Raw genomic sequence first — 25,108 nt, 5'->3', positions numbered from 1 at the left:
TTGGGAGGCCGAGGCGGGTGGATCACGAGGTCAGGAGTTCGAGAACAGCCTGGCCAACACAGTGAAACCCTGTCTCTACTAAAAATACAAAAATTAGCCGGGTGTGGTGGCAGGTGCCTGTTATCCCAGCTACTTGGGAGGCTGAGGCAGGAGAGTCGTTTGAACCCAGGTGGCAGAGGTTGCGCTGAGCCAAGATCATGCCACTGCACTCTAGCCTGGGCAAAAGAGCTACACTCCATGAAAGAAAAGAAAAGAAAAGAAAGAAGGAAGGAAGGAAAGAAAGAAGGAGAGAGAAAGAGAGAAAAGAAAGAAAGAAAAAAGAGAGAGAGGAAGGGAAGGGGAGGGGAAGGAAGGGAGAAGAGAAGGAGGGAGACAGACAGACAGAAAGATCTTTACCATGTTCCCAGTAAGGAATTGGGTCAAACTTACCATTCTTCTTCCCTCGGTGCTATCCTGCCCCTCATAAAATGGTTATAACAGTGGTTTCCAAAACATGACTGGCCCCAAACTAAAGCCACTAAATCCTTATGTCTAGAATATGGAGCAAAGGAATCTATATTTAATGTGTTCTTTGAATGACTCTTGTACAGTACTAGGATTTGGAATCTACTATATAAAACAAAGTAGTTTGGCATTTCAGTGATCAGCCTCTATAATTCAGCAGCTGAGGATCAGCCAGGCTGAACCTTGATGGGGACACACTGCTTTATTCATTCTTATGAGAGTGTTAGGTATCTGTTCTTTCCAGGGTTAAGGCCATCAGATTTAATTAGTTGCATTTTTTGGTTGGTTTTGAACAATACTAAGCTGTACTACTTAATTCATTCAGTGAGAGCAGAAAGAATTATGTTTGCTTTTTAAAGAAAAGTTCTAGGACCTTTAAAGAACACATTGTATCTTTTAACTGGAAGTTCCCTTAGAGACCACCTAATCCCTCACTACTCAAGGTGTGGTCCATAGACCAGCATCATCAGCATCACCTGAGAGCTTGTTACAAATGCAGGCTCTCAGGCCACACTTCAGCCCACTGTATTAGAATCTGCCTATAGAAGGTCTCTAGATATGTACGTTACACCTTGAGAAGCATTGGTCTAATTCAGCTGCCTAGTTTTAAAATTAAGATCCACAAAGGTGAAGGTAATTGTGCAAGATAATTTAGTGGTAACACCAGGATGAAACTCAGGTCTTGTAACTCCCAAACTGTGTTCTTTCCATTGTCTTAATGTCCTGTTGTCTTTGTAGTACATTATATCCACAAACTCAGCCTAAATATCCAGGGCATAGTTTGAAATGGAGAAAGGAAGCTTTTATCCACCTACAACAATGGCAAACTCTTTCAAACATCTGTTGCACATTTAAATTTCATCTTTCAGACAAGTTTAGTTATTTCATTTTCTCTTTCTTGCACATCAACAAAAGACAAAGTCACCTGTCAGGCTGAAGATTGTAGAAACCTGTCAAAATTGAGGTTTTCTAGTTTAGCTAAGTATTACTCTGCAACTATTTTGCATTCCTTAGTCTTATTATGATTTTGATGAATGAGAGATAGAAAATAAGAGCAGCCTGTGTGAGGCATTTCAGTGTGAGGCATTACTTAGTCTTTTCCTTCTATCACACATCTTCCCATGAGTGGGCAGATTACAGAGTTTGGTGATATATACATAATACAAAATTCGGGGCCAGTTGTTTTTAGTGCACACACAACCCTGGAGCCAGTGAGAAACTCCAAATCATGTCCAGTCCCCTGGAGCCACAGTGAAGCTGAACATTTTCACTCTGAGAGAAGAGCTTTGGATCTGGGTGTAGTTAAAATCACCAGAAGCCCATCTGGAGAAGATACGCATTTTGAGTAAATGTGGCTTATCAACCTCCCCACACTAACCAAGGCAAATGGAACTGAGGCAGGAAATAGAGATCATGATATCCTCACCAAAAGAATTAGAAGGCATGACAGATGAACCTTGAAGATAAACAAACATTGTCGTTATCAACAAGGTGGAGGGTGGATTTCAGAGAGAAAGGTGTACCTAACAAATGAGTGTTTCCAGAGTAGGCACTAGATTCTGGAGATACACCAGTAGACAACACAGATATGATACCTATCTTCATGGAGCTTACAGTCTGGTGAAGGATAAGATACTAATCTCACTATTATTCAATAACTATAGTAATTCATGAAGACGATGTATGTTCAGGAATATATATATTGTAATTCATGAAAATGATACTGTTAGGATATAACATAGGACCCTCAGATGGGGATGGAGGCAGACAGGGATGTCTTCCTTGATATATTCATTCAGAAAAGTTAAAATACTTTTAGTGACCAGTCATCCCCTAGATTCTACTATTAACATTTTACTATATTTATTTTATTACCTGTCTTCCCATCTATCCATCCTTCAATCCATCTTAATTTTTATGCATATCAAAGGAAATTTTAGACATCACTACACTTCCCTTTCCTCCCAATATTTAACTGTGCATATCATTAATGCAGACTCAAGAGTCTGGTTTTTTCCTTTGAGATAAAATTTACTTGCAAAGAAACACAGAAATCTTAGGTTTTCCATTTTATGAGTTCAACAATTGCATACACTGTGCAACCCAGCCCCCTAGTAATATACAGACTTGCCAGGAAGATCCCTCATGCCCATTCCCAGCCATTCCCTGCCCCTACTCAACCCAACTGGTAACCACCATTCATTCCTACCACAGATCGGTTTGTTTCTTCTAGAAGAGGAAGTGACTTGAGCTGAGTGCTGAAGTATGAATAGGAGTCCACGTGGCCTTGGAAGTTTGGGGGAAAAGTTATAAACACTCCAGGAGAATAGCATGTCCTGTACAGATTCTCAGGTGGGCGAGAGTTCAGTGAAGAGACAGTGTGGCTGCAGCCTAGTGGGCAAAGGACAGAGAGACACAGATGAGACAAATGAGATTGGTGAGAGCTAAACCAATCATAGCCTTGAAGCCATATTAAATATTTTAAATCTGGAACATAGCCAAAGGACAGTGGGCATCCAATACAAAGTTTGAGCAGGGAGGTGACATGCTCAGCTTTGGCTGATATGATAAGATATGAAAAAGTTCTCATATCTTATTTTGGAGAACAGAACATGGAGAAAGAAGAGGGGATTCAAGGAGTTGTAAGGATGCTGCTTCAGCCACCATGGATAGGGAAAGAGAGGGGCAGCAGATTTGAGGATCCTGGCCATGGAGAGAAATGACTATCTCTTCTTCTGTTGTATTAACCTCTGATGTGTTGAGCTTCTAACAATTATAACCTCTGATGTGTTGAGCTTCTAACAATTATAAATCAGTGCTTGATTTTCTCTTTCTATCTCCAGTTTTCAGAGATACTAGCCATAAAGGCTTTGCAGAAACTGGTTCAGAGAGATTGAGTAACTTGCCCAAAGTCACACAGGCAGTAAGTGGTGGTGTCAGGGTTCTCACTCAGGGCTATTCGTGTCCAAAGTCTGTACACATTAGACCACTACCCTGTCTTCAGAGAGTATTGTTTGAGCCTCTCAGTCTTTTCCTATTGGACTTGCTGTTTTCCTCAATATATCAGATTCTTCAAACACTCTAGAATTTTCAAGGCAGAAGACTGTCCAAGTTGCTAGCAGTCCCTGTCAACACAGGGCCCCACTTTGAGGATAAGTTCATCTGCCCAAGTTTTCCTTTAAGTGATGGTTTGAGAATAAGGGCAGGTGAGTCCACATGGATCTACCAATACCGGGTTTTATTTATGCTGGTAGTGGCTCTGTGAAACACAGAACTGACATGCAGAGTCACTTTCCATTTCTTGTGCTTGCTGCCTCAATCAATCCCTTTATCTATAACTCAGATCCTTCCTCATTTAATCCCATATAAACTGCTCTCAAATGCCACAACCTTATCACTCTCTTCATGCTTGCAAGAATATTAAAACTGTGTCATTTACCTTTCTTTATTATTTATGCTTTGAGTAACTTACTGACCAAGACGGGTTCTTCTAAGTTCTTTTGCATATGCTATGTACCTTAACAAGCCATAGTCACATGCAGAACTTCTTACTGATAGCATGAAGTAACTTTCCAATATTATTAATCTTTCTAACACTAAGCCACCTTACAGTTTCATCTACTTTGATATACTTCATTCTCTTCTGAAAAATAATACATTCTCTGGGAATCCATTCTTTGCCAACCAATATTTGTACTCTATCATCAGTTTATAAAATTCCTTAGGCATATATTTCATTGTCAATTTATGGGTTATTTTTCTACTGGTCAAAGTCCAGCATTTTTCAAGGCCATTATTTTCAAAAATAAGTGTCTCTGAAAGTATAAATGGATGGTGAATATGCAAGAATTAAATAATCAACTTACATGTTACCAAAAAGGGCTTATATTTCCAGTGAGTTAAAAGACAGGGATCTAGAACTAGAAATTCCATTTGACCCAGCCATCCCATTACTGGGTATATACCCAAAGGACTATAAATCATGCTGCTATAAAGACACATGCACACGTATGTTTATTGCCGCATTATTCACAATAGCAAAGACTTGGAACCAACCCAAATGTCCAACAATGATAGACTGGACTAAGAAAATGTGGCACATATACACCATGGAATACTATGCAGCCATAAAAAATGATGAGTTCATGTCCTTTGTAGGGACATGGATGAAATTGGAAATCATCATTCTCAGTAAACTATCGCAAGAACAAAAAACCAAACACCGCATATTCTCACTCATAGGTGGGAATTGAACAATGAGAACACATGGACACAGGAAGGGGAACATCACACTCTGGGGACTGTTGTGGGGTGGGGGGAGGGGGGAGGGATAGCATTGGGAGATATACCTAATGCTAGATGACGAGTTGGTGGGTGCAGCGCACCAGCATGGCACATGTATACATATGTAACTTACCTGCACATTGCGCACATGTACCATAAAACCTAAAGTATAATAATAATAATAATAATAATAATAATAAAAGGAAAAAAAAGAAAAAAAAAAAAAAGACTTAAAAGTCCATAATTATATCCCTTCTTCTTTGTGGTGCAACAAAATACTTCCAGGATCCCATGCACACCCCTCAGCTTTATTCCCTCACTTCCTAGTTTGATCACTAAGTGGTTAAGGCCAGCCACAGAGAATCCCTATCACTACTAAACATCTGTTGCTCTGGCAGACTCAACGACTTTTCATTTTTTTTTTTTTCAAATGTATTGTTTATACAACCTATGCTGTGGAACACTGGTATCAGCATTTTTGCTGCCTGTTTCCTCACTGATTTTGATAGAATTTTGACAAAAAGAAAAAAATTATTTTGAAAGTTTTTTTTAAAAAAATAGTGAAACCCTTTTTTGAATAAAATTATACCTAGATGTTTTTTTCTAAAACAGATAAAAAGCCATTTATATCTGGTTGGAGAAGAGGTAAGGGAAAACTCACATGCTTGCCAGGATACACACACTCCCCACACACATGACATGCACAAAACCCTTTATTGTGGCCCAGTTCACTCCAGACACATAGAAGAATCTCTGAACAGAGGTCTCCTTTCCTAACTCTGCCTAAGCTCTTAGGGAACTAAGTCCATAGACTGGTGCTTTGCTTATTGCTTCCTCTGTAGACCAGATGGGTGAAGCTTTCCACTCGATTTACTCAAAATGAAAATAACAACCGCTAGTCACTGGAACAAGTCAAGATCGATGGCTCTTGTAGATCACAAGAGCAGGGCCGTCAAAGGAATGGCACCCTCTAAAATTGAACAGTGCACAGCATGTATGACCAGCCACATGTTGTGGTCCTGTGGAAGCCTGGATTAAAGGAGCATCAGGAAAGATGGGATCCCAGTTTGTCGATCCCTAGCAGAGTTTGGCATTTCACCGAGAGATGATTCTTTTCATTATTGCTGCAGTCTCCCAGAATCTAGTAACCAGGTCTCAGTGTAGAAACAAGAAACTCAACGCTAGTGTTCCATTGCATGAGAGGTCCTTGTGATGTAACCATTTCTGCATCTTGACTGTGATGGTGGTCACACAGGTCTACACATGTGATAAAATTGCATAAATTAAACATACACACAAGCGCATGTAAAACTAATGAAATCTGAATAAGATCAGTAAAATATATGTCAATTTTCTGGTTATAATATTGTACTATAGTTACACAAGTGTTAACATTGGGGAAAACTGGGTGAAGGGTATTTAAGACCCATTTGTGTTATTTCTTACAATTGCATGTGAATCTGTAATGATCTCAAAATATGACTTCTTTTTTAAAAAGCTAGCACCCGGATGACAGGCTGGTGTTTACCAGCTGACCCTGACCGTGTCCATCAGAGTCTTGAGATGTGTCTCAGGGCTTCTCTGGTCATTAATCATTCTCCAGTTTAAGTCTGGGCTAAAAATGTTCTATCAATCTCTAACAACTGTGAAGTGGCTTATTTGTGTCCTTTTTCCTTAATCATTTTTTGGCAGAGGTTTGTCTAATTTGTTGGTGTTTTCAAAGGAAAGAGCCAGCTTTTGCTGTTTTTTTCAGCTCCTCTGCTGTATCTTTAACTTGTATTACGTTCCATGTCTGTTCTTATATACGTATTTACTTTCTTTCTATTTTCAATGACTATGTTTTTTTATCTCAAGAAGTTGAATGTGTATTTTTCAAACCCACCTATCCTTTTTCTGTCATGTGTGCATTATTGCAATGGTTCATATTCCTTCTTTTTTCTCTTTAATCAATCTAAATGTATTTACTTAATAGTCTCCTTGATTGTTTTATTATTTTCAATTCTTGAGAGGTGTATTTTTCTGTGTATCATGACTTCTGACTCTCTCCTATGGGGATAAGCTTCCTTACAAGGCTCTTGTCATTCTTTATAATTTATTTTTTAGTATGAGTTCATCTTTAGAGGAGGTGGTTTTGTTCTGTGGGAATTAATGTGCCTTGGATTATGAAAATACCTCTACAGGATGATTTCTCATTTGCTTGTCAGGACAGTGTAGTTTTCAGTGGTATTACACAGTTTTTTTATGTTGATGTCTATGTTGGCAGGTGCTTCTATCAAACAAGTAACAAAATTTGGAGGCCAGATGCACCTGTACTAGAAGTCAGGGTTTTCTTTGTTTTGTTTTTTATCTCTGTTTGAATCCTGTTCATTCTTCTTGTTATGCTAGTAGTTGATGCCTTAAACACACACACACACACACATGCACACCTCTACAGTACACACATATTTGCTTAAAATTGTGTTCTTCAATTAAGGGTGTCAAGATTGAAATAGTACACGTTGACTATCCATTATGAAAGGTGAAGAAGATAATATACTTTTATTCCTAGTGATGTATCAGTCACCCACTTCCTGGTTTTTGTTGATACAATTGGAAATTTTAGCCAAGAATTTTTATATTAGATTTTTAAATCTGATTTCTCTTTAAGCATTACTTATAGTTCATTCTGTTTTGATTCACATTTATTGTGATTTTTACACTCATATCTGTGTTTACCAAATCAGCTTTTTTATAACAAGACTTCTTCCATTCTTGTGGATGTTTTTTTCTCTATTTCTGGACTCACATCTTTGACTAGCTTTCCCAGCTATCCAACCCTCTAGAAAAGAATCAGAGCCAACATAACTTCTTATTCTTTATGTGTCAGGGAATGCCTTTCTGTAGCTTCACAAATGAAAAGCTATTTACTATATAATTTTTTAGTCACATCATTTTTCCTTGAAATATTTTGTTTCATTGTTTTCTGGAATTTAAATTTGGGCTAACGTAGTTTGACTACATAAATTTGACTAACGTAGTTTCTGATTTTTTATACATAGCCATTTTCCAGCCTAGATGTTTATCTGAGTATTTCTACATCAATAATATTTAAACAATTGTATCAGAATATAGGCTCTATTTTTAAGTTGTAGGTGGAGAACTCTTTACATGTGAAGATTTAAGTTTTTATTTTGCCAAGGAGTTGTTTTAATATTGTATCCTGATAAGAAAGGACACATAATATGCTTCTGTTCCATTTATTCTGTTCTTCTGTAACACCAATTATGTCTTTTATATGTTTGTTTTCTTTTCTCCAAAAATGTCTTTTTATTTCCTTCACACATGAACACACATGAGCAGATGATATATACAAAGGAAACATACATTGTATTGTTCTGCTTTCCTTGCCTTTTAATTTCCAAGTTTTTCAAATTAATTCTCCACAAGCCTGTTGCTTATTCTCATTACAGATTCCAATGCCCATTTTAATTCCGCTATTGCATTTTGGTTTCTTTACAATTGTTCCTTATCTCACCCAGTAAATATTTTTTCTAGCTACTTCTTAACTTGATCTATTTTTGGAAAAATCTGTTGTCTTATTATTTCACCTTTAACTTCCTTTATTCTTCTATCTTTTCTTGCATTTCATTTTCAATAAACTTCAAGGAACCTAAAATGCATTTCTACTTTCTGTTGTTTAGATTGAGATACCAGTAACAGATAAAAAAAAAAAAAAAACGAATAAAAGTGGCTTAAGCAGTAAGTTAATGTATTATCTTCTAGAACAGGAAGTCAAGTGTTAGAGTTGGTTGAATGAGATGCCCAGGAATGTCATTGAGGACCACATTCTTTCAAGCTCTCCCCTTCATCATCTCATCTTGGCATGAGGGCAACCTCAGCCCAGCTCCCCTCATGGATGCAAGATTGTTTTAGCAGTTCCAGGCATTACACCCAGACATGGTACTGTCTAATGGCAGAGATGGGCCACTGGATTGTCCTTCTTAGAGATAAGAGAACATTTCCTAGACGCCTTCTAATAGAACTTCCCTCCTGTATCATATAAAATATTTTTATTTAACTTGCAAAAGGGATCGGAACACCCTGATGGCGTAGGGACATCAGGATTTGTCCCTTGTTCTGGGAGTAGGGTCTTTCCCTGCCCCCACCCCCACCAAGTCATATGGTGAACTTAGCCAGAAAATAACAAGACAGGGGATGGCTCTTGGGTAAACAGTCAATATTGACTGGTTTTGTTTTGTTTTGTTTTTTTTCACAGTATCCAGGCTGTCATTTTCCTCACTGTTAACATCGTAGATTTTTTTCTAAGACCTCATATTATCTTGTTTCTGTTTATTTAACTTTAAAGGAAGAGAAGTCTCTCCAGACCTGTTGTTTGCCAGTAAACAGAGAAGGTAGATCCTCATTGTTGCCTCACTGTCCAACTAGTTATTGTTGGAATCATTTTATTCCACACCATCATGGCATGTGTGATGTTGCTATAATTCATCAATATTCCTCCCAAATTCTGGCAGTGGTTTAAGAAAGAGGAGCAATGGATGTTTATAGCCCCCATCCCTGCATAGTGTCTAACACCATCCTTCCATCTGGTGTGAGTGCTGTGAAAGAAGGAATTCATACTCTCCCCACAAACAGGAGGATTGATCTCTTTATCAGAAACAGTAAATGAATCCTAGAAGCATTTTCCCATGACTGTTCCCGTCACAATTTCTTCCTAACACTGAATCTGCATCTCAGAAACAAAGATACCATCTTTTGTCTTTACCATGTCAAAGACCCTAGTGATGGAGGTTTAGGAGGAGAAAGAGCTTGGAAAGGCCCCAACCCTGCTATTTGGTTGATACAGTCTTTGATTCTCTGAGCTCAGGAATTAAAATGAGAAAATGGAAGATGGCCGAATAGGAACAGCTCCGGTCTACAGCTCCCAGCGCGAGCGACGCAGAAGACGGGTGATTTCTGCATTTCCATCTGAGGTACCGTGTTCATCTCACTAGGGAGTGCCAGACAGTGGGCGCAGGTCAGTGGGTGAGTGCACCGTGTGCCAGCCGAAGCAGGGGCGAGGCATTGCCTCACTCGGGAAGCGCAAGGGGTCAGGGAGTTCCCCTTCCAGGGGTGACAGAGGCACCTGGAAAATCGGGCCACTCCCACCCGAATACTGTGCTTTTCCGACGGGCTTAGGAAACGGTGCCCCACGAGAGTATAGCCCGCACCTGGCTCAGAGGGTCCTACGCCCACGGAGTCTCGCTGATTGCTAGCACAGCAGTCTGAGATCAAACAGCAAGTCGGCAGCGAGGCTGGGGGAGGGGCGCCCGCCATTGCCCAGGCTCGCTTAGGTAAACAAAGCAGCCTGGAAGCTTGAACTGGGTGGAGCCCACCACAGCTCAAGGAGGCCTGCCTGCCTCTGTAGGCTCCACCTCTGGGGGCAGGACACAGACAAACAAAAAGACAGCAGTTACCTCTCCCAGCACGCAGCTGGAGATCTGAGAACGGGCTGACTGCCTCCTCAAGTGGGTCCCTGACCCCTGACCCCCGAGCAGCCTAACTGGGAGGCACCCCCCAGCAGGGGCAGACTGACACCTCACACGGCCGGCCAGGTACTCCAACAGACCTGCAGCTGAGGGTTCTGTCTGTTAGAAGGAAAACTAACAGAAAGGACATCCACACCAAAAACCCATCTGTACCTCACCATCGTCAAAGACCAAAAGTAGATAAAACCACAAAGATGGGGAAAAAACAGAGCAGAAAAACTGGAAACTCTAAAAACCAGAGTACCTCTCCTCCTCCAAAGGAACGCAGTTCCTCACCAGCAACGGAACAAAGCTGGACGGAGAATGACTTTGACGAGCTGAGAGAAGAAGGCTTCAGACGATCAAATTACTCCGAGCTACGGGAGGATATTCAAACCAAAGGCAAAGAAGTTGAAAACTTTGAAAAAAATTTAGAAGAATGTATAACTAGAATAACCAATACAGAGAAGTGCTTAAAGGAGCTCATGGAGCTGAAAACCAAGGCTCGAGAACTACGTGAAGAATGCAGAAGCCTCAGGAGCCGATGCGATCAAATGGAAGAAAGGGTATCAGCCCTGGAAGATGAAATGAATGAAATGAAGCGAGAAGGGAAGTTTAGAGAAAAAAGAATAAAAAGAAACGAGCAAAGCCTCCAAGAAATGTGGGACTATGTGAAAAGACCAAATCTACGTCTGATTGGTGTACCTGAAAGTGACGGGGAGAATGGAAACAAGTTGGAAAACACTCTGCAGGATATTATCCAGGAGAACTTCCCCAATCTAGCAAGGCAGGCCAACATTCAGATTCAGGAAATACAGAGAACGCCACAAAGATACTCCTCGAGAAGAGCAACTCCAAGACACATAATTGTCAGATTCACCAAAGTTGAAATGAAGGAAAAAATGTTAAGGGCAGCCAGAGAGAAAGGTCGGGTTACCATCAAAGGGAAGCCCATCAGACTAACAGCAGATCTCTCGGCAGAAACCCTACAAGCCAGAAGAGAGTGGGGGCCAATATTCAACATTCTTAAAGAAAAGAATTTTCAACCCAGAATTTCATATCCTGCCAAACTAAGCTTCATAAGTGAAGGAGAAATAAAATACTTTACAGACAAGCAAATGCTGAGAGATTTTGTCACCACCAGGCCTGCCCTAAAAGAGCTCCTGAAGGAAGCGCTAAACATGGAAAGGCACAACCGGTACCAGCCACTGCAAAATCATACCGAAATGTAAAGAACATCGAGACTAGGAAGAGACTGCATCAACTAACGAGCAAAATATCCAGCTAACATCATAATGACAGGATCAAATTCACACATAACAATATTAACTTTAAATGTAAATGGACTAAATGCTCCAATTAAAAGACACAGACTGGCAAATTGGATAAAGACTCAAGACCCATCAGTGTGCTGTATTCAGGAAACCCATCTCACGTGCAGAGACACACATAGGCTCAAAATAAAAGGATGGAGGAAGATCTACCAAGCAAATGGAAAACAAAAAAAGGCAGGGGTTGCAATCCTAGTCTCTGATAAAACAGACTTTAAACCAACAAAGATCAAAAGAGACAAAGAAGGCCATTACATAATGGTAAAGGGATTAATTCAACAAGAAGAGCTAACTATCCTAAATATATATGCACCCAATACAGGAGCACCCAGATTCATAAAGCAAGTCCTGAGTGACCTACAAAGAGACTTAGACTCCCACACATTAATAATGGGAGACTTTAACACCCCACTATCAACATTAGACAGATCAACGAGACAGAAAGTCAACAAGGATACCCAGGAATTGAACTCAGCTCTGCACCAAGCGGACCTAATAGACATCTACAGAACTCTCCACCCCAAATCAACAGAATATACATTTTTTTCAGCACCACACCACACCTATTCCAAAATTGACCATATACTTGGAAGTAAAGCTCTCCTCAATAAATGTAAAAGAACAGAAATTGTAACAAACTGTCTCTCAGATCACAGTGCAATCAAGCTAGAACTCAGGATTAAGAATCTCACTCAAAACCGCTCAACTACATGGAAACTGAACAACCTGCTCCTGAATGACTACTGGGTACATAACGAAATGAAGGCAGAAATAAAGATGTTCTTTGAAACCAACGAGAACCAAGACACAACATACCAGAATCTCTGGGATGCATTCAAAGCAGTGTGTAGAGGGAAATTTATAGCACTAAATGCCCACAAGAGAAAGCAGGAAAGATCCAAAATTGACACCCTAACATCACAATTAAAAGAACTAGAAAAGCAAGAGCAAACACATTCAAAAGCTAGCAGAAGGCAAGAAATAACTAAATTCAGAGCAGAACTGAAGGAAATAGAGACACAAAAAACCCTTCAAAAAATCAATGAATCCAGGAGCTGGTTTTTTGAAAGGATCAACAAAATTGATAGACCGCTAGCAAGATTAATAAAGAAAAAAAGAGAGAAGAATCAAATAGATGCAATAAAAAATGATAAAGGGGATATCACCACCGATCCCACAGAAATACAAACTACCATCAGAGAATATTACAAACACCTCTATGCAAATAAACTAGAAAATCTAGAAGAAATGGATAAATTCCTCAACACATACACCCTCCCAAGACTAAACCAGGAAGAAGTTGAATCTCTGAATAGACCAATAACAGGAGCTGAAATTGTGGCAATAATCAATAGCTTACCAACCAAAAAAAGTCCAGGACCAGATGGATTCACAGCCGAATTCTACCAGAGGTACAAGGAGGAGCTGGGACCATTCCTTCTGAAACTATTCCAATCAATAGAAAAAGAGGGAATCCTCCCTAACTCATTTTATGAGGCCAGCATCATCCTGATACCAAAGCCTGGCAGAGACACAACAAAAAAAGAGAATTTTAGACCAATATCCTTGATGAACATTGATGCAAAAATCCTCAATAAAATACTGGCAAACAGAATCCAGCAGCACATCAAAAAGCTTATCCACCATGATCAAGTGGGCTTCATCCCTGGGATGCAAGGCTGGTTCAATATACGCAAATCAATAAATGTAATCCAGCATATAAATAGAACCAAAGACAAAAACCACATGATTATCTCAATAGATGCAGAAAAGGCCTTTGACAAAATTCAACAACCCTTCATGCTAAAAACTCTCAATAAATTAGGAATTGATGGGACGTATCTCAAAATAATAAGAGCTATTTATGACAAACCCACAGCCAATATCATACTGAATGGGCAAAAACTGGAAGCATTCCCTTTGAAAACTGGCACAAGACAGGGATGCCCTCTCTCACCACTTCTATTCAACATAGTGTTGGAAGTTCTGGCCAGGGCAATTAGGCAGGAGAAGGAAATCAAGGGTATTCAATTAGGAAAAGAGGAAGTTAAATTGTCCCTGTTTGCAGATGACATGATAGTATATCTAGAAAACCCCATTGTCTCAGCCCAAAATCTCCTTAAGCTGATAAGCAACTTCAGCAAAGTCTCAGGATACAAAATCAATGTGCAAAAATCACAAGCATTCTTATACATCAATAACAGACAAACAGAGAGCCAAATCATGAGTGAACTCCCATTCACAATTGCTTCAAAGAGAATAAAATACCTAGGAATCCAACTTACAAGGGATGTGAAAGACCTCTTCAAGGAGAACTACAAACCACTGCTCAAGGAAATAAAAGAGGATACAAACAAATGGAAGAAGATTCCATGCTCATGGGTAGGAAGAATCAATATCATGAAAATGGCCATCCTTCCCAAGGTAATTTACAGATTCAATGCCATCCCCATCAAGCTACCAATGACTTTCTTCACAGAATTGGAAAAAACTACTTTAAAGTTCATATGGAACCAAAAAAGAGCCCGCATCGCCAAGTCAATCCTAAGCCAAAAGAACAAAGCTGGAGGCATCACACTACCTGACTTCAAACTATACTACAAGGCTACAGTAACCAAAACAGCATGGTACTGGTACCAAAACAGAGATATAGATCAATGGAACAGAACAGAGCCGTCAGAAATAATGCCACATATCTACAAGTATCTGATCTTTGACAAACCTGACAAAAACAAGAAATGGGGAAAGGATTCCCTATTTAATAAATGGTGCTGGGAAAACTGGCTAGCCATATGTAGAAAGCTGAAACTGGATCCCTTCCTTACACCTTATACAAAAATCAATTCAAGATGGATTAAAGACTTAAATGTTAGACCGAAAACCATAAAAACCCTAGAAGAAAACCTAGGCATTACCATTCAGGACATAGGCATGGGCAAGGACTTCATGTCGAAAACACCAAAAGCAATGGCAACAAAAGCCAAAATTGACAAATGGGATCTAATTAAACTCAAGAGCTTCTGCACAGCAAAAGAAACTACCATCAGAGTGAACAGGCAACCTACAAAATGGGAGAAAATTTTCGCAACCTACTCATCTGACAAAGGGCTAATATCCAGAATCTACAATGAACTCCAACAAATTTACAAGAAAAAAACAAACAACCCCATCAAAAAGTGGGCGAAGGACATGAACAGACACTTCTCAAAAGAAGACATTTATGCAGCCAAAAAACACATGAAAAAATGCTCACCATCACTGGCCATCAGAGAAATGCAAATCAAAACCACAATGAGATACCATCTCACACCAGTTAGAATGGCAATCATTAAAAAGTCAGGAAACAACAGGTGATGGAGAGGATGTGGAGAAATAGGAACACTTTTACACTGTTGGTGGGACTGTAAACTAGTTCAACCCTTGTGGAAGTCAGTGTGGCGATTCCTCAGGGATCTAGAACTAGAAATTCCATTCGACCCAGCCATCCCATTACTGGGTATATACCCAAAGGACTATAAATCATGCTGCTATAAAGACACATGCACACGTATGTTTATTGCGGCATTATTCACAATAGCAAAGACTTGGAACCAACCCAAATGTCCAACAATGATAGACTGGATTAAGAAAATGTGGCACATATACACCATGGAATACTATGCAGCTATAAAAAATGATGAGTTCACGTCCTTTGTAGGGACATGGATGAAATTGGAAATCATCATTCTCAGTAAACTATCGCAAGAACAAAAAACCAAACACCGCATATTCTCACTCATAGGTGGGAATTGAACAATGAGAACACATGGACACAGGAAGGGGAACATCACACTCTGGGGACTGTTGTGGGGTGGGGGGAGGGGGGAGGGATAGCATTGGGAGATATACCTAATGCTAGATGACGAGTTGGTGGGTGCAGCGCACCAGCATGGCACATGTATACATATGTAACTTACCTGCACATTGCGCACATGTACCATAAAACCTAAAGTATAATAATAATAATAATAATAATAATAATAATAATAAAAGAAAAAAAAAAGAAAAAATAAATAAATTAATTAATTAAAAAATAAAATAAAATAAAATAAAATAAAATGAGAAAATGGGAAGCATTTCTTTTCTGTTCTTCAGGCCATTGGGTTTGCTTTATCCCAAGTAACAAAGTCTATCAAAGTCAATTGTATCATGTTTGTTTCAGCTCCACAGAAAATGGCACAGTGGAGTGGCATTCTATTACTATTAGTTTTACAAGTTCAACCCTACTATGTGTTTGGTCAGACATAAGAAAGACGTGAAAAGGTAAATCCATCTGTTGTTACATGGAGTAAGAGGATGTGAAGCTGCTGTTCCTCAGGGGTCACAAATCTCATACACCTATGCTAGTGCAAGTCTAGAATTCAGAAACAGAGAACAGGTTATTCTTACAACATAACTCTAAGCACAAGCCAACTTGTTCATCGTATGCTTCAGCAAGGAAATGTAATCACTTCCAACGTTGGAGGGGAAACTACCTGTGGTTGAATCAATTGAAAGATTATGTTGTACAATTCCAGGGATTTTAGAGAAATTTTTACAAAATGAAATATATATCTTCCTGCACATGGGATGTGTGCTGCTGCAATAATAAACAAGTTTTCTTCCCAAATTCTGCCAATAGGTTAGTGGATAGACTTAGATTTCAGAGCTGTTATAAGTTTACTATCTTGAGGCTTTTTTAGTATTTTGTGAGGGAGAAGAGGGGAGGCACTGACTGCCAGCCAGGTTCCACCTTGAGATTTCTTTCAGTGGAATCAATTTAACCCTTGCAACAGCCTTCTCAGAAGAAGATGATGATGGTCAATCATGATCATTGTTATCACCACCAGCAATTACAAATAAAGATCTTAGGCTCAAAGTATGATTACCCTTGAACAACATGGGTTTGAACTGTACAGGTCTACTTAATATATGGATTTTCTTCTGCCTCTGTCACTCCTGAGACAGCAAGACCAACCTTTCTTCTCCCTTCTCCTCCTCCTCTTTCTCAGTCTACTCAATGTGTAGACAATGAGGATGAAGAACTGTATGATGATCCACTTCCACTTAATAAATAGTAAATATATTTTCTCTTCTTTATGATTTTCTTAATAACATTTTCTATTCTCTAGCTTACTTTACTGTAGGAATACAATATATAACACATGTAACATACAACATGTGTGTTAATCTACTGTTTATGTTATCAGTAAGGCTTCTGCTCAACAGTAGGCTATTAGTAGTTAAGTTTTGGGGGCGTCATAAGTTATACATGGATTTTCAACTCCACAGGGGTTGGTTCCCCTAACCTCCATGTTATTCAAGGGTCACCTGTAACTTATGTGACCTATAGCTAGAAATCTGTGAAGCTCACATTTGAATCCAGTGTTTTATCTTCAGAGTCTGTGCTTTGACTCTGACACCTGCTGTTGCCACAGCCCCCACAGTGTTGGTTCCAGTTGCATCCCCACTCCATGCAGGTGACCCAGCCTCCTCCTCACCTCAAAACTTCTCTCCTCTCCCAGACTCTCTCCTCTCAATGAGCAGTCTCTAGCAACTTACACATCACTCTTCATATTCTCCTGCCCTAAAGGGCACATGGAGCTACGATGAATAGTGATAGAAGAAATACATTGATACTGGTAAGAAACTACAGGAATTTGATTAGCTAGTTGAGAAATTTTGTCCTGACTCCATGAAGACTTTTGCTAAGAAAAATGACTTGATCAAAGCTGTGTAAAGGGAACTGTGAAAGCAGGAAGGGCCATTAGGAAACTGATGGAATAGTCCTGTCGTTGAAGACCTGAATGAGGCCAATAGCAGCAGGAATGGAGTAAAATAGATGGCTTTGGAGTGTGTCATAAAAGAAAGTAGACAGGAGATAAGGAAAGGCAAAAGAAGCCCTAAATGACTTTCTAGATGCCATCTCTAATGTGTGGATTCTCTATGTCCAATAAGACATTATGCATACGTTTATAGCCCCCATCCCTACATAATGTCTAACACCATCCTTCCATATGGTGTGAGTGCTGTGAAAGAAGGAATTCATACTCTCCCCACAAACAGGAGGATTGATCTCTTTATGAGAAACAGTAAATGAATCCTAGAAGCATTTTCCCCTGACTGTTCTTCAAAACAAATACTGCTTTTTACTGCTTCCTGGATACCAGGCACTGTACTGAGCACTCAGCATGCACTATCTCTTTGAATCCTTACAACATGTGTTTTCTCTGTATTATAAAGAAACTGAGATGCAGAAAGATTTGGCACTTAGCCAAGGAATGATCCAAACCCCATTCTATCTGATTCTGGGACTCAGACAACATTTCTCAGCGTGCAGATTGAGTTCCTCTCATGCAACGTGAACAGACCCCCCCCCCTTTTTTTTTTTAAAGATGGAGTCTTGCTATGTCACCCCAGGCTGGAGTGCAATGGCACCAACTTGGCTCACTGCAACTTCTGCCTCCCTGGTTCAAGCAATTCCCCTGCCTCAGCCTCCCAAGTAGCTGGGATTACAGGTGCACACCACACCCGGCTAATTTTTTTGTACTTTTAGTAGAGATGAGGTTTCACCATGTTGGCCAGACTGGTCTCGAACCCCTCACCCAGAAAATCCGCCCACCTAGGCCTCCCAAAAAGTGCTGGGATTACAGGCATGAGCCACCGCGCCCGGCCCAGACTTCTTCTTAAATAGTTATGTAAACATTTTAGTGAGCACTAAAACAAAATTAGCACATCACATTCATGATTTTATGTTGCACTATCATTCATAATGAGGCAAAGTAAAAAAAAAAATAGTTGAGAGTTTATTTGAAGAAAAGTTTTAAAGATGTAATTGTGTAGATCTGCATTGTTCAGTACAGTAGCCACTGGCCACCTGTGGCGATTTAAATTGAAATAAATCAAAATTAGATTAAACATTCATTTCCTTAGCACCAGTAGGCACATTTCAAAGTGCTCAATAGCCACAGATGGCCAGTGGCTACAATATTGAACAGTGCAAATATAGAACATAGGTGTCAATGTGTAAGGTTCTTTTGGATAGTGCTGGGTGAGAGCTGTTTTACACTGGATCAGTGTCTTTTTATTTAGCATTTACTCCAGCTCTAAATTACCTCTCTTTAAAACTTGATCTGGCTCTGGATAAGTCTGTGTGTACCTGCATTGTCCCACACAGTAGCCCACCATTTACCAGTGTCTGTTGAATCCTGGAAATATGGCCAGTCTGAATTGAAATGTGCTGTAAGTGTAAAATACACATTGGATTTCAGAGCTTTTGTGTGAATAAAGAATGTAAAAATACAGCATTAATAATTTTTCTAATTATATGTTGAAATAGTATTTCAGATATATGGGGTTAGGTAAAATGTATTACTGAAATTACTTTCATGCGTTCTTTTTCACCTTATTTAATGTCACCACAAGACCATCTTAAATTACATACATGGCTTGCAATAGATTTCCACTGGCCAGTGCTGTTCTAGACCTCTTTGCCCCACTGTGTGACTCTAGAACTCTCTTTCTTTCCCTATCTCTTTCTGTATATCTGCACTGCCCAATACCGTAGACATAAGCCACCTGTAAATATTTCTATTTGAATTAATTAAAATTAAACAAAATTTAAAATTCAGCTCCTCTGTCTCATTAGCCACATTTCAGATGCTTAGTAGCCACATGTGATCAGTGGCCACCAAATTGCAGAGCATAGATGTAGAACGCTTCCACTGTTGTGGAAAGTTCTACTGGACAGCTGTCACATAGATGGTACACAGCTGTGGCAAGAGACACAGAGGTGGATCATGAATGCCTAAAGCTTGGAGAATGTTTCCAGATTGCCAAACCCCATGGCACATCCTTCTTCCATCTCTTAGGTGCCTATCTCTTCCTATCTTAGACTTATTCACACACCCCTTATATTTTCTTCTCCCCTCCTTCAAGGGCTGTGGCCTGCTTATTTTTCCCTGAACATACCTCCCTGCTGTATGAACACAATATCTAACATGGTGCATTGTACAGTATAGCTACTCATTAAATATTTCTTAACCAGTTGGAGTGGCAATTCCCAGTAAGTGACTGGAAATATGTGACTAAAGGTAGAGGGAGATCTATATGGCTGGTAGCAGTGGGGCAGGGGATAAGGGTGGGCAGCAGCGGTGATGAATCTAGGATCCCAAGGAAGAGGAGGAGAGAGCAGGGAGACGGCAAAGAGGAAATCAATGAGACAGTAACCCAAAATCTCATACACAGCACCAAAATCCTTCTGCCCATCCCACAAGCTCCTCGCACGCAGTGACAAGAGTTACTGCAGGGGAATTCACAGGGTTAGGCAACAGCTATATAAAAAGTGTGAAAGAAATCCAAAATATTATTGCATGATAAATAAACATACCAGACCCATAAATCAGAAGTTGAAATGGCATGAAAATTAAGGGGCTGGTGAGGAGAAAAAACGAAAAATGCTCTGTCCCTGGGCCAGCTGGTGTGAGTTACATTTTATGAGCAGCATGTGAATTCCAGTGCCCTTGTTGAATTAGCAGCAGAATCGCACATTAGTTTTAAGGCTCCCTCTTGAATAGGAACATCATAACGTCTTTTAATTGGGCCTGATAAAAACGTAGCATTACTTGTAGGTTCCTGAGAGAAGTGAGTTGTGAAATTGGGTTTTCATTAAACCTAATGATGGAAAATTAAGTATAGTGCGTCTGGTGAAATGGAGTGTGATAAAAGACATCACTTCTGCATTATCAGAGGTTAATAAGGGAATAGGTGAGGTAAGATACTTTGGAAAGGGGAGTTCAACCCGTTGGATTAATAAACCTTGAAAATCCCTTGATTCTGAGTCTTCATAGCATCATTAGCACTGGCATTGACATTATTGCAAATGTTACAGCAATACAAGTTGTTAAATTTCAATGCATTTATTTTCCATTCCAGTGTTGGTTTTGCTGACACGAAGTTTACAGTCTGTCTAGCAATGTGTTTAGGGAAAATATCCATATTGACAGCTATTTGGTTTTGGAAACATTTGACATGTCTCACACACATAAAAAGCCAAGTTCCCATTCCTAGGAAGCCTGTCTTTCCCAGGCAACTGGTCTCCCATGCAGCCCAGGCCCCAAGTTCCTCTGGGAGACTGTGGGTCTCTGAAGACATCTGTCCCCATGTGTGATGGTAGCTTTGGTGGGAAATACTCACAGGCCTCCTAGCATTGACTCAGCTCATCCTTTCCTAGAAATCATGGAGTATGGCATGACTCCAAGCTTTAGGTATTCACGATCCATACCTCTGTGGCTCTTGCCATAGCTTTGTACCATCTCTAGATGAATCAAACACAAGTTCTCCCCTCCTCTCCATTTCCAATCACACCATCACAGGAGTGATATTCGCTGGAAGGATGCCTTCGATGACAGCTATTCATGACAGCTGAGACACCTACAAGAAACAGTGTGAATCTTTAAAGAAGGAGATTCCTCCTAAAACCCTTCAACAGGTTCACACTGGCTTCAAGGGTCTTGCACATTAACAGTCTCTGGATCTGCCTCGCACTGTCTCTTACAGTGTTGCCCCCCTGACATTTCTACCCACAGCTTTTACTCCTTATCAACCTCCTTGTTCTTAACTAAATGTGCCTTCATCTCTCAGGCTCTGTCCTTTTTCTTCAGTTGATTCTTCTCGTCTATTTCCTTGCTAGACGATCAAGCCTTGAGGGTGGAATCAGTATTTCTGTGTGCATTGCCACTGCCTACCATAGTCCTTGGCACAGAGTGGGTTCTCAGTAAGTCGAACTCATGAACCCAAGGGGATGATGGAGAAAGGAAACAGCCCCCATGTTTGCCAAGTGGTACATTTAAGCAATGCCAGTGAACACGTACTAGCTATTACCTAAAATTGCAGAAGAAAAAGTAAGCAGTGTTTCTTTTCTGTGCTGTCAGGAAGGTTTTGCTAACAACTTGCCTAGGCCCTTCTTCCTTGTGCATAAATCTAAATCTTAGAAATCTTTTTGTAAGCAATCCAGGGGTTATTTGGCTGGTCCCCAAAGGACAGTCTCTGCTTTGTGGATGTTTACCTACCACCCTGAATTAGGAAGTTTTAGAGACCACACTCTGTCTACAATGACCCCACCTACTAATTAGGTATGACCCAATCAGTGTCTCAAAGTCAGACCAGCCTGATTAGTAGCCTCTCCTTCCTTGGTAAGTGGAGGCAGGCAGAAGGCTGCAAAGTGAAAAATTTATCCCCTACTCCAACCACAGATATAAGTGAAAGCATTAGGGTAACCAACCATTCCCATGTTCCCATGACTGAGAGGTTACCCAACAGCTGGACTTTCAATGCTAAAACTGGAAAATTATCAGTCAAACTGGGACAAGTTGGTCACCTAGAAAGCACGAAGGTCAGGTGTTCCCTTCCATTATCTTTCCTTGCCAGGAACAGGCTTTCCGATGCTGCTGCCGAGAAGTAGAGTGTGCATTCACACACAGGATCCATGTCTGATGGATTATTCCAACATGACAGGCAAATAAGCTGAAGGGCACATGGATTTTGAAAAGACAAGTTGCAGAAAATCTGGAATATATGCTAAACCTCCCAGGGAATAAGTATGGCAGAGGCCGAGTGGGTATCTGCATAGGTGTTTTGCAGGGTCTGAAAACATCTGGGGGAGACACATTAACTGCTGCAGCTGGCAGTTCTCATCTCTTGCATGCCACAAACAAGATGGTCTGGGGCATAGACTGTCCATGTCTTTGGAAGGAGGTTGGGAAGACCAAGCCTAGATGGTTCTGGGAAAGGTAAACTGGCCCTGAGAGATCAAGAATGTATGCCTGGCGGGGAGGTGGTAAGCAAGAAATTGGTTCTAGTGGTCCAAGAGGAACAGAAGAATTCAAACCCAATCTGACCAGGCATCAGTTTTCAGGGTGACCTAACTGACAGAAGGCAGTTAAAGCAACTCATTGGATGGAAAGGTTTTTATCAAGAGAGCATATAGATCTTACATCAGGGAGAGATTTTATGAAGGCAATGAGGCATAGCATCCAGGCCTGGGGAAAGTAGCTGGCAGCACTGAAGGAAGAGGCCCAGGCTTCCCTATCTGCAAAGTGGGTTCAGTGATGCCACTGGATTAATAGTATTAAGTGATGGGGAAACTATACAATAGCAAGAAGGTGGTCACTGTGGCAGAGCTCATAACTAGAGAGAGAAGCTGGGAGGGTCAGGGTCCCTGCTAGCTTCTGGCAGTCCAAGACTAGCCCCAATTCTTCCCAGGGTAAAACTCAAAGGAAAAAAAAAAATAGTAGAGAAGCCAGGTCACAGCCATGCAGGCAATAGACCAGAAGCATACATGTGACTCCAATATTCGAGTACCTGAGGCCACCTGAGGCTCCCCTCCCCTGCAGATAGGCATCAGGCACTATTTCTAGCCTCTCTGCTTCCTAAACAGGAGGGGGCTCCCAATAAATAGCCTGCCCAGCTTCTCAGTGGTTCTGCCCCACCAAGGCTAAAGGAAGGACTGAGACAGACCGGGATGATGACCAACCTGGAGCTTTATCAGTCTGTGCCCTTGAAATGTGTTGTGGTCATTGGTTTGTTTGTGGGTTTGATACTTAGATCTACCAGCACAGTCAGGCCAGGGAAGGAGTGTATCTCCAATCCTTTTGTGGTTTCCTGATCAGTTGAGTCCCAAGTCCCAAGTTGGTTCCCTCTGCCCTCCTCAGGCCAAGCTGGGGGAGACAGGGAGGACAAAGGGCAAAGCTTCTATAGGTGATGATCTGTTCTGTCTCCTTCTTTTCGAAGCAGATGGCAGCCGCGGGGAGCTTTCCCAGCCCACCCTCACGATCCAGACTCATCCCTACCGCACCTGTGACCCTGTGGAGATGAGCTACCCCCGGGACCAGTTCCAGCCCGCCATCCGGGTGGCTGACTTGCTGCAGCACATCACGCAGATGAAGAGAGGCCAGGGCTACGGGTTCAAGGAGGAATACGAGGTAAGAGACCAGCCTGTGGGGAATCTTCCTGATAGTTTCAGAGGCTTATTTGGGCACTAAAGCCTTGCTACAAAAAGTATGGCTCCCTGGCCAGCAGCCTCAGTATCACCTGGGAGCATGTAGGAAATGCAACATCTCAGGCCCCATCCCTCCCTACTGAATCAGAACTTGCATTTTAACCAGAAACTAGGTGATTTGTATACACATTAAATTTGAGAAGCACCATGCTAAATAATTCTAAGACATCCTTTTCACTCTTGTTTCTCTCCCCTTCCCCTTTCATTATCCAAAGTTTCATTATCTCCAAAGTTTCTACACATTGGAGTCTCACCTCCATTCAATATGCCAGAATGGCTTAAGCTCCCATCCCACATGCTGTAGAAAAGCTAGCACATCTCCCCTGCCAATGATTTCCAGCATGCCTGCTTGCTCTTGGTCACCTCTTGTCTCATACTCAAGCTTCTGTGGTATTCTGGTCCTCACTCCTATCCCCCGAAGGCAATGCTTCATCTCCAGTGACCACAGTTCCCTCTTTCTGCACCTTCTCTTCACCCTGCATTGGGCATCCCTTTCCCACCTCCCCAAAGCATCTCTAACACAAAGGATTTGCAGGCAGTGTTTGTTACTGAGGTTTGGGGAATAATAGAGAAGGACTGCAGCAAAAGACAGGCAGCAGCTCAATACAACGCTGTTCTTCTTATAAGGTCCTTAACCATCTACATTGCTGGTAAGGACTTTTAAGGTTCTGGTCTCCTGACAGGTCTCTATCTAATTTCTCCTCAAAGTCTTCTTTAGTGTCTTCAAAACTTCCTCCACCCCCACCCCTCAGCATCCAGACAAAGGGCACCACGTTCTTGTATTTTGCAGAACAATTTAGCTTTCTTTATCTCACTCTTTTTGTTTCAAATCCTGCCCATTAGGCCTCATGTTTTACAAACAAAAAGCAAAATAAAATAAAAGGAAAATGCATTAAGACGTTTTTCTGAACCAAAGAGCAACTCACTCTCCAAGAATAATTCTGCAACTCTCCTGCTTGCAGTTAGACTCCAGCTGCAGCCAGCTTTGAAAACAAGAATTTCTTTCTTCACTTTTCCTTTCCTGTCTCTCCCTTCCCTCCTTCTTTCCTAAAATATCTTTTGAGTATCTTCTGTGTACCATGCTCTGAGTTATATGTATTTGTGTTTTTTTTGTTGTTTGTTCTTTTTTTTTTTCTTCACATGCAGCGTGTGCCCCAGATATGCTTGATTCAGTTTTGCTGTGTGCAGTAGAAAACTCATTGGCTCAGACTCCACACATTTGGAATTCTTAATATTGCAGACTAAGTTTATCCCTCAGACTATATTCTGAGAAAGAGCTTACAAAGCAATATTTCTGAAGTCGTATGAGGTCATGAAATTGTGCTAAACTGGGGGTCCAGACAGCTGGATTCCAATGTAGTAAGCTGTTTGATTTTAGAATTTTGCTATCTGAGTTTTAAAATTCTTTA

General features: G+C 40.8%; 1 protein-coding gene across 12 annotated transcripts in view; it reads left to right on the top strand.

Moving 5' to 3' along the window:
- Nucleotides 1–25,108, top strand: part of PTPRT (protein tyrosine phosphatase receptor type T) — a 1,135,643-nt gene that overhangs the window by 1,031,489 nt on the left and 79,046 nt on the right. For 8 of the 12 annotated variants that reach the window (XM_054467370.1, XM_054467374.2, XM_054467372.1 and 5 more), the window contains one exon: nucleotides 23,432–23,622. In XM_054467370.1, coding sequence (XP_054323345.1) covers nucleotides 23,432–23,622 — 191 coding nt within the window. The remainder of the gene's footprint in view (nucleotides 1–23,431; nucleotides 23,623–25,108) is intronic. The other 4 variants (XM_054467368.1, XM_063659593.1, XM_054467371.1 and 1 more) reach the window with 1 other exon arrangement.

The sequence above is a fragment of the Pongo pygmaeus genome, chromosome 21, assembly GCF_028885625.2.
Source record: "Pongo pygmaeus isolate AG05252 chromosome 21, NHGRI_mPonPyg2-v2.0_pri, whole genome shotgun sequence".
NCBI classification, from domain to species: Eukaryota; Metazoa; Chordata; class Mammalia; order Primates; family Hominidae; genus Pongo; species Pongo pygmaeus.
Note: the sequence above shows the minus strand (reverse complement) of the source record. Positions and strands in the feature narration are given on the sequence as shown.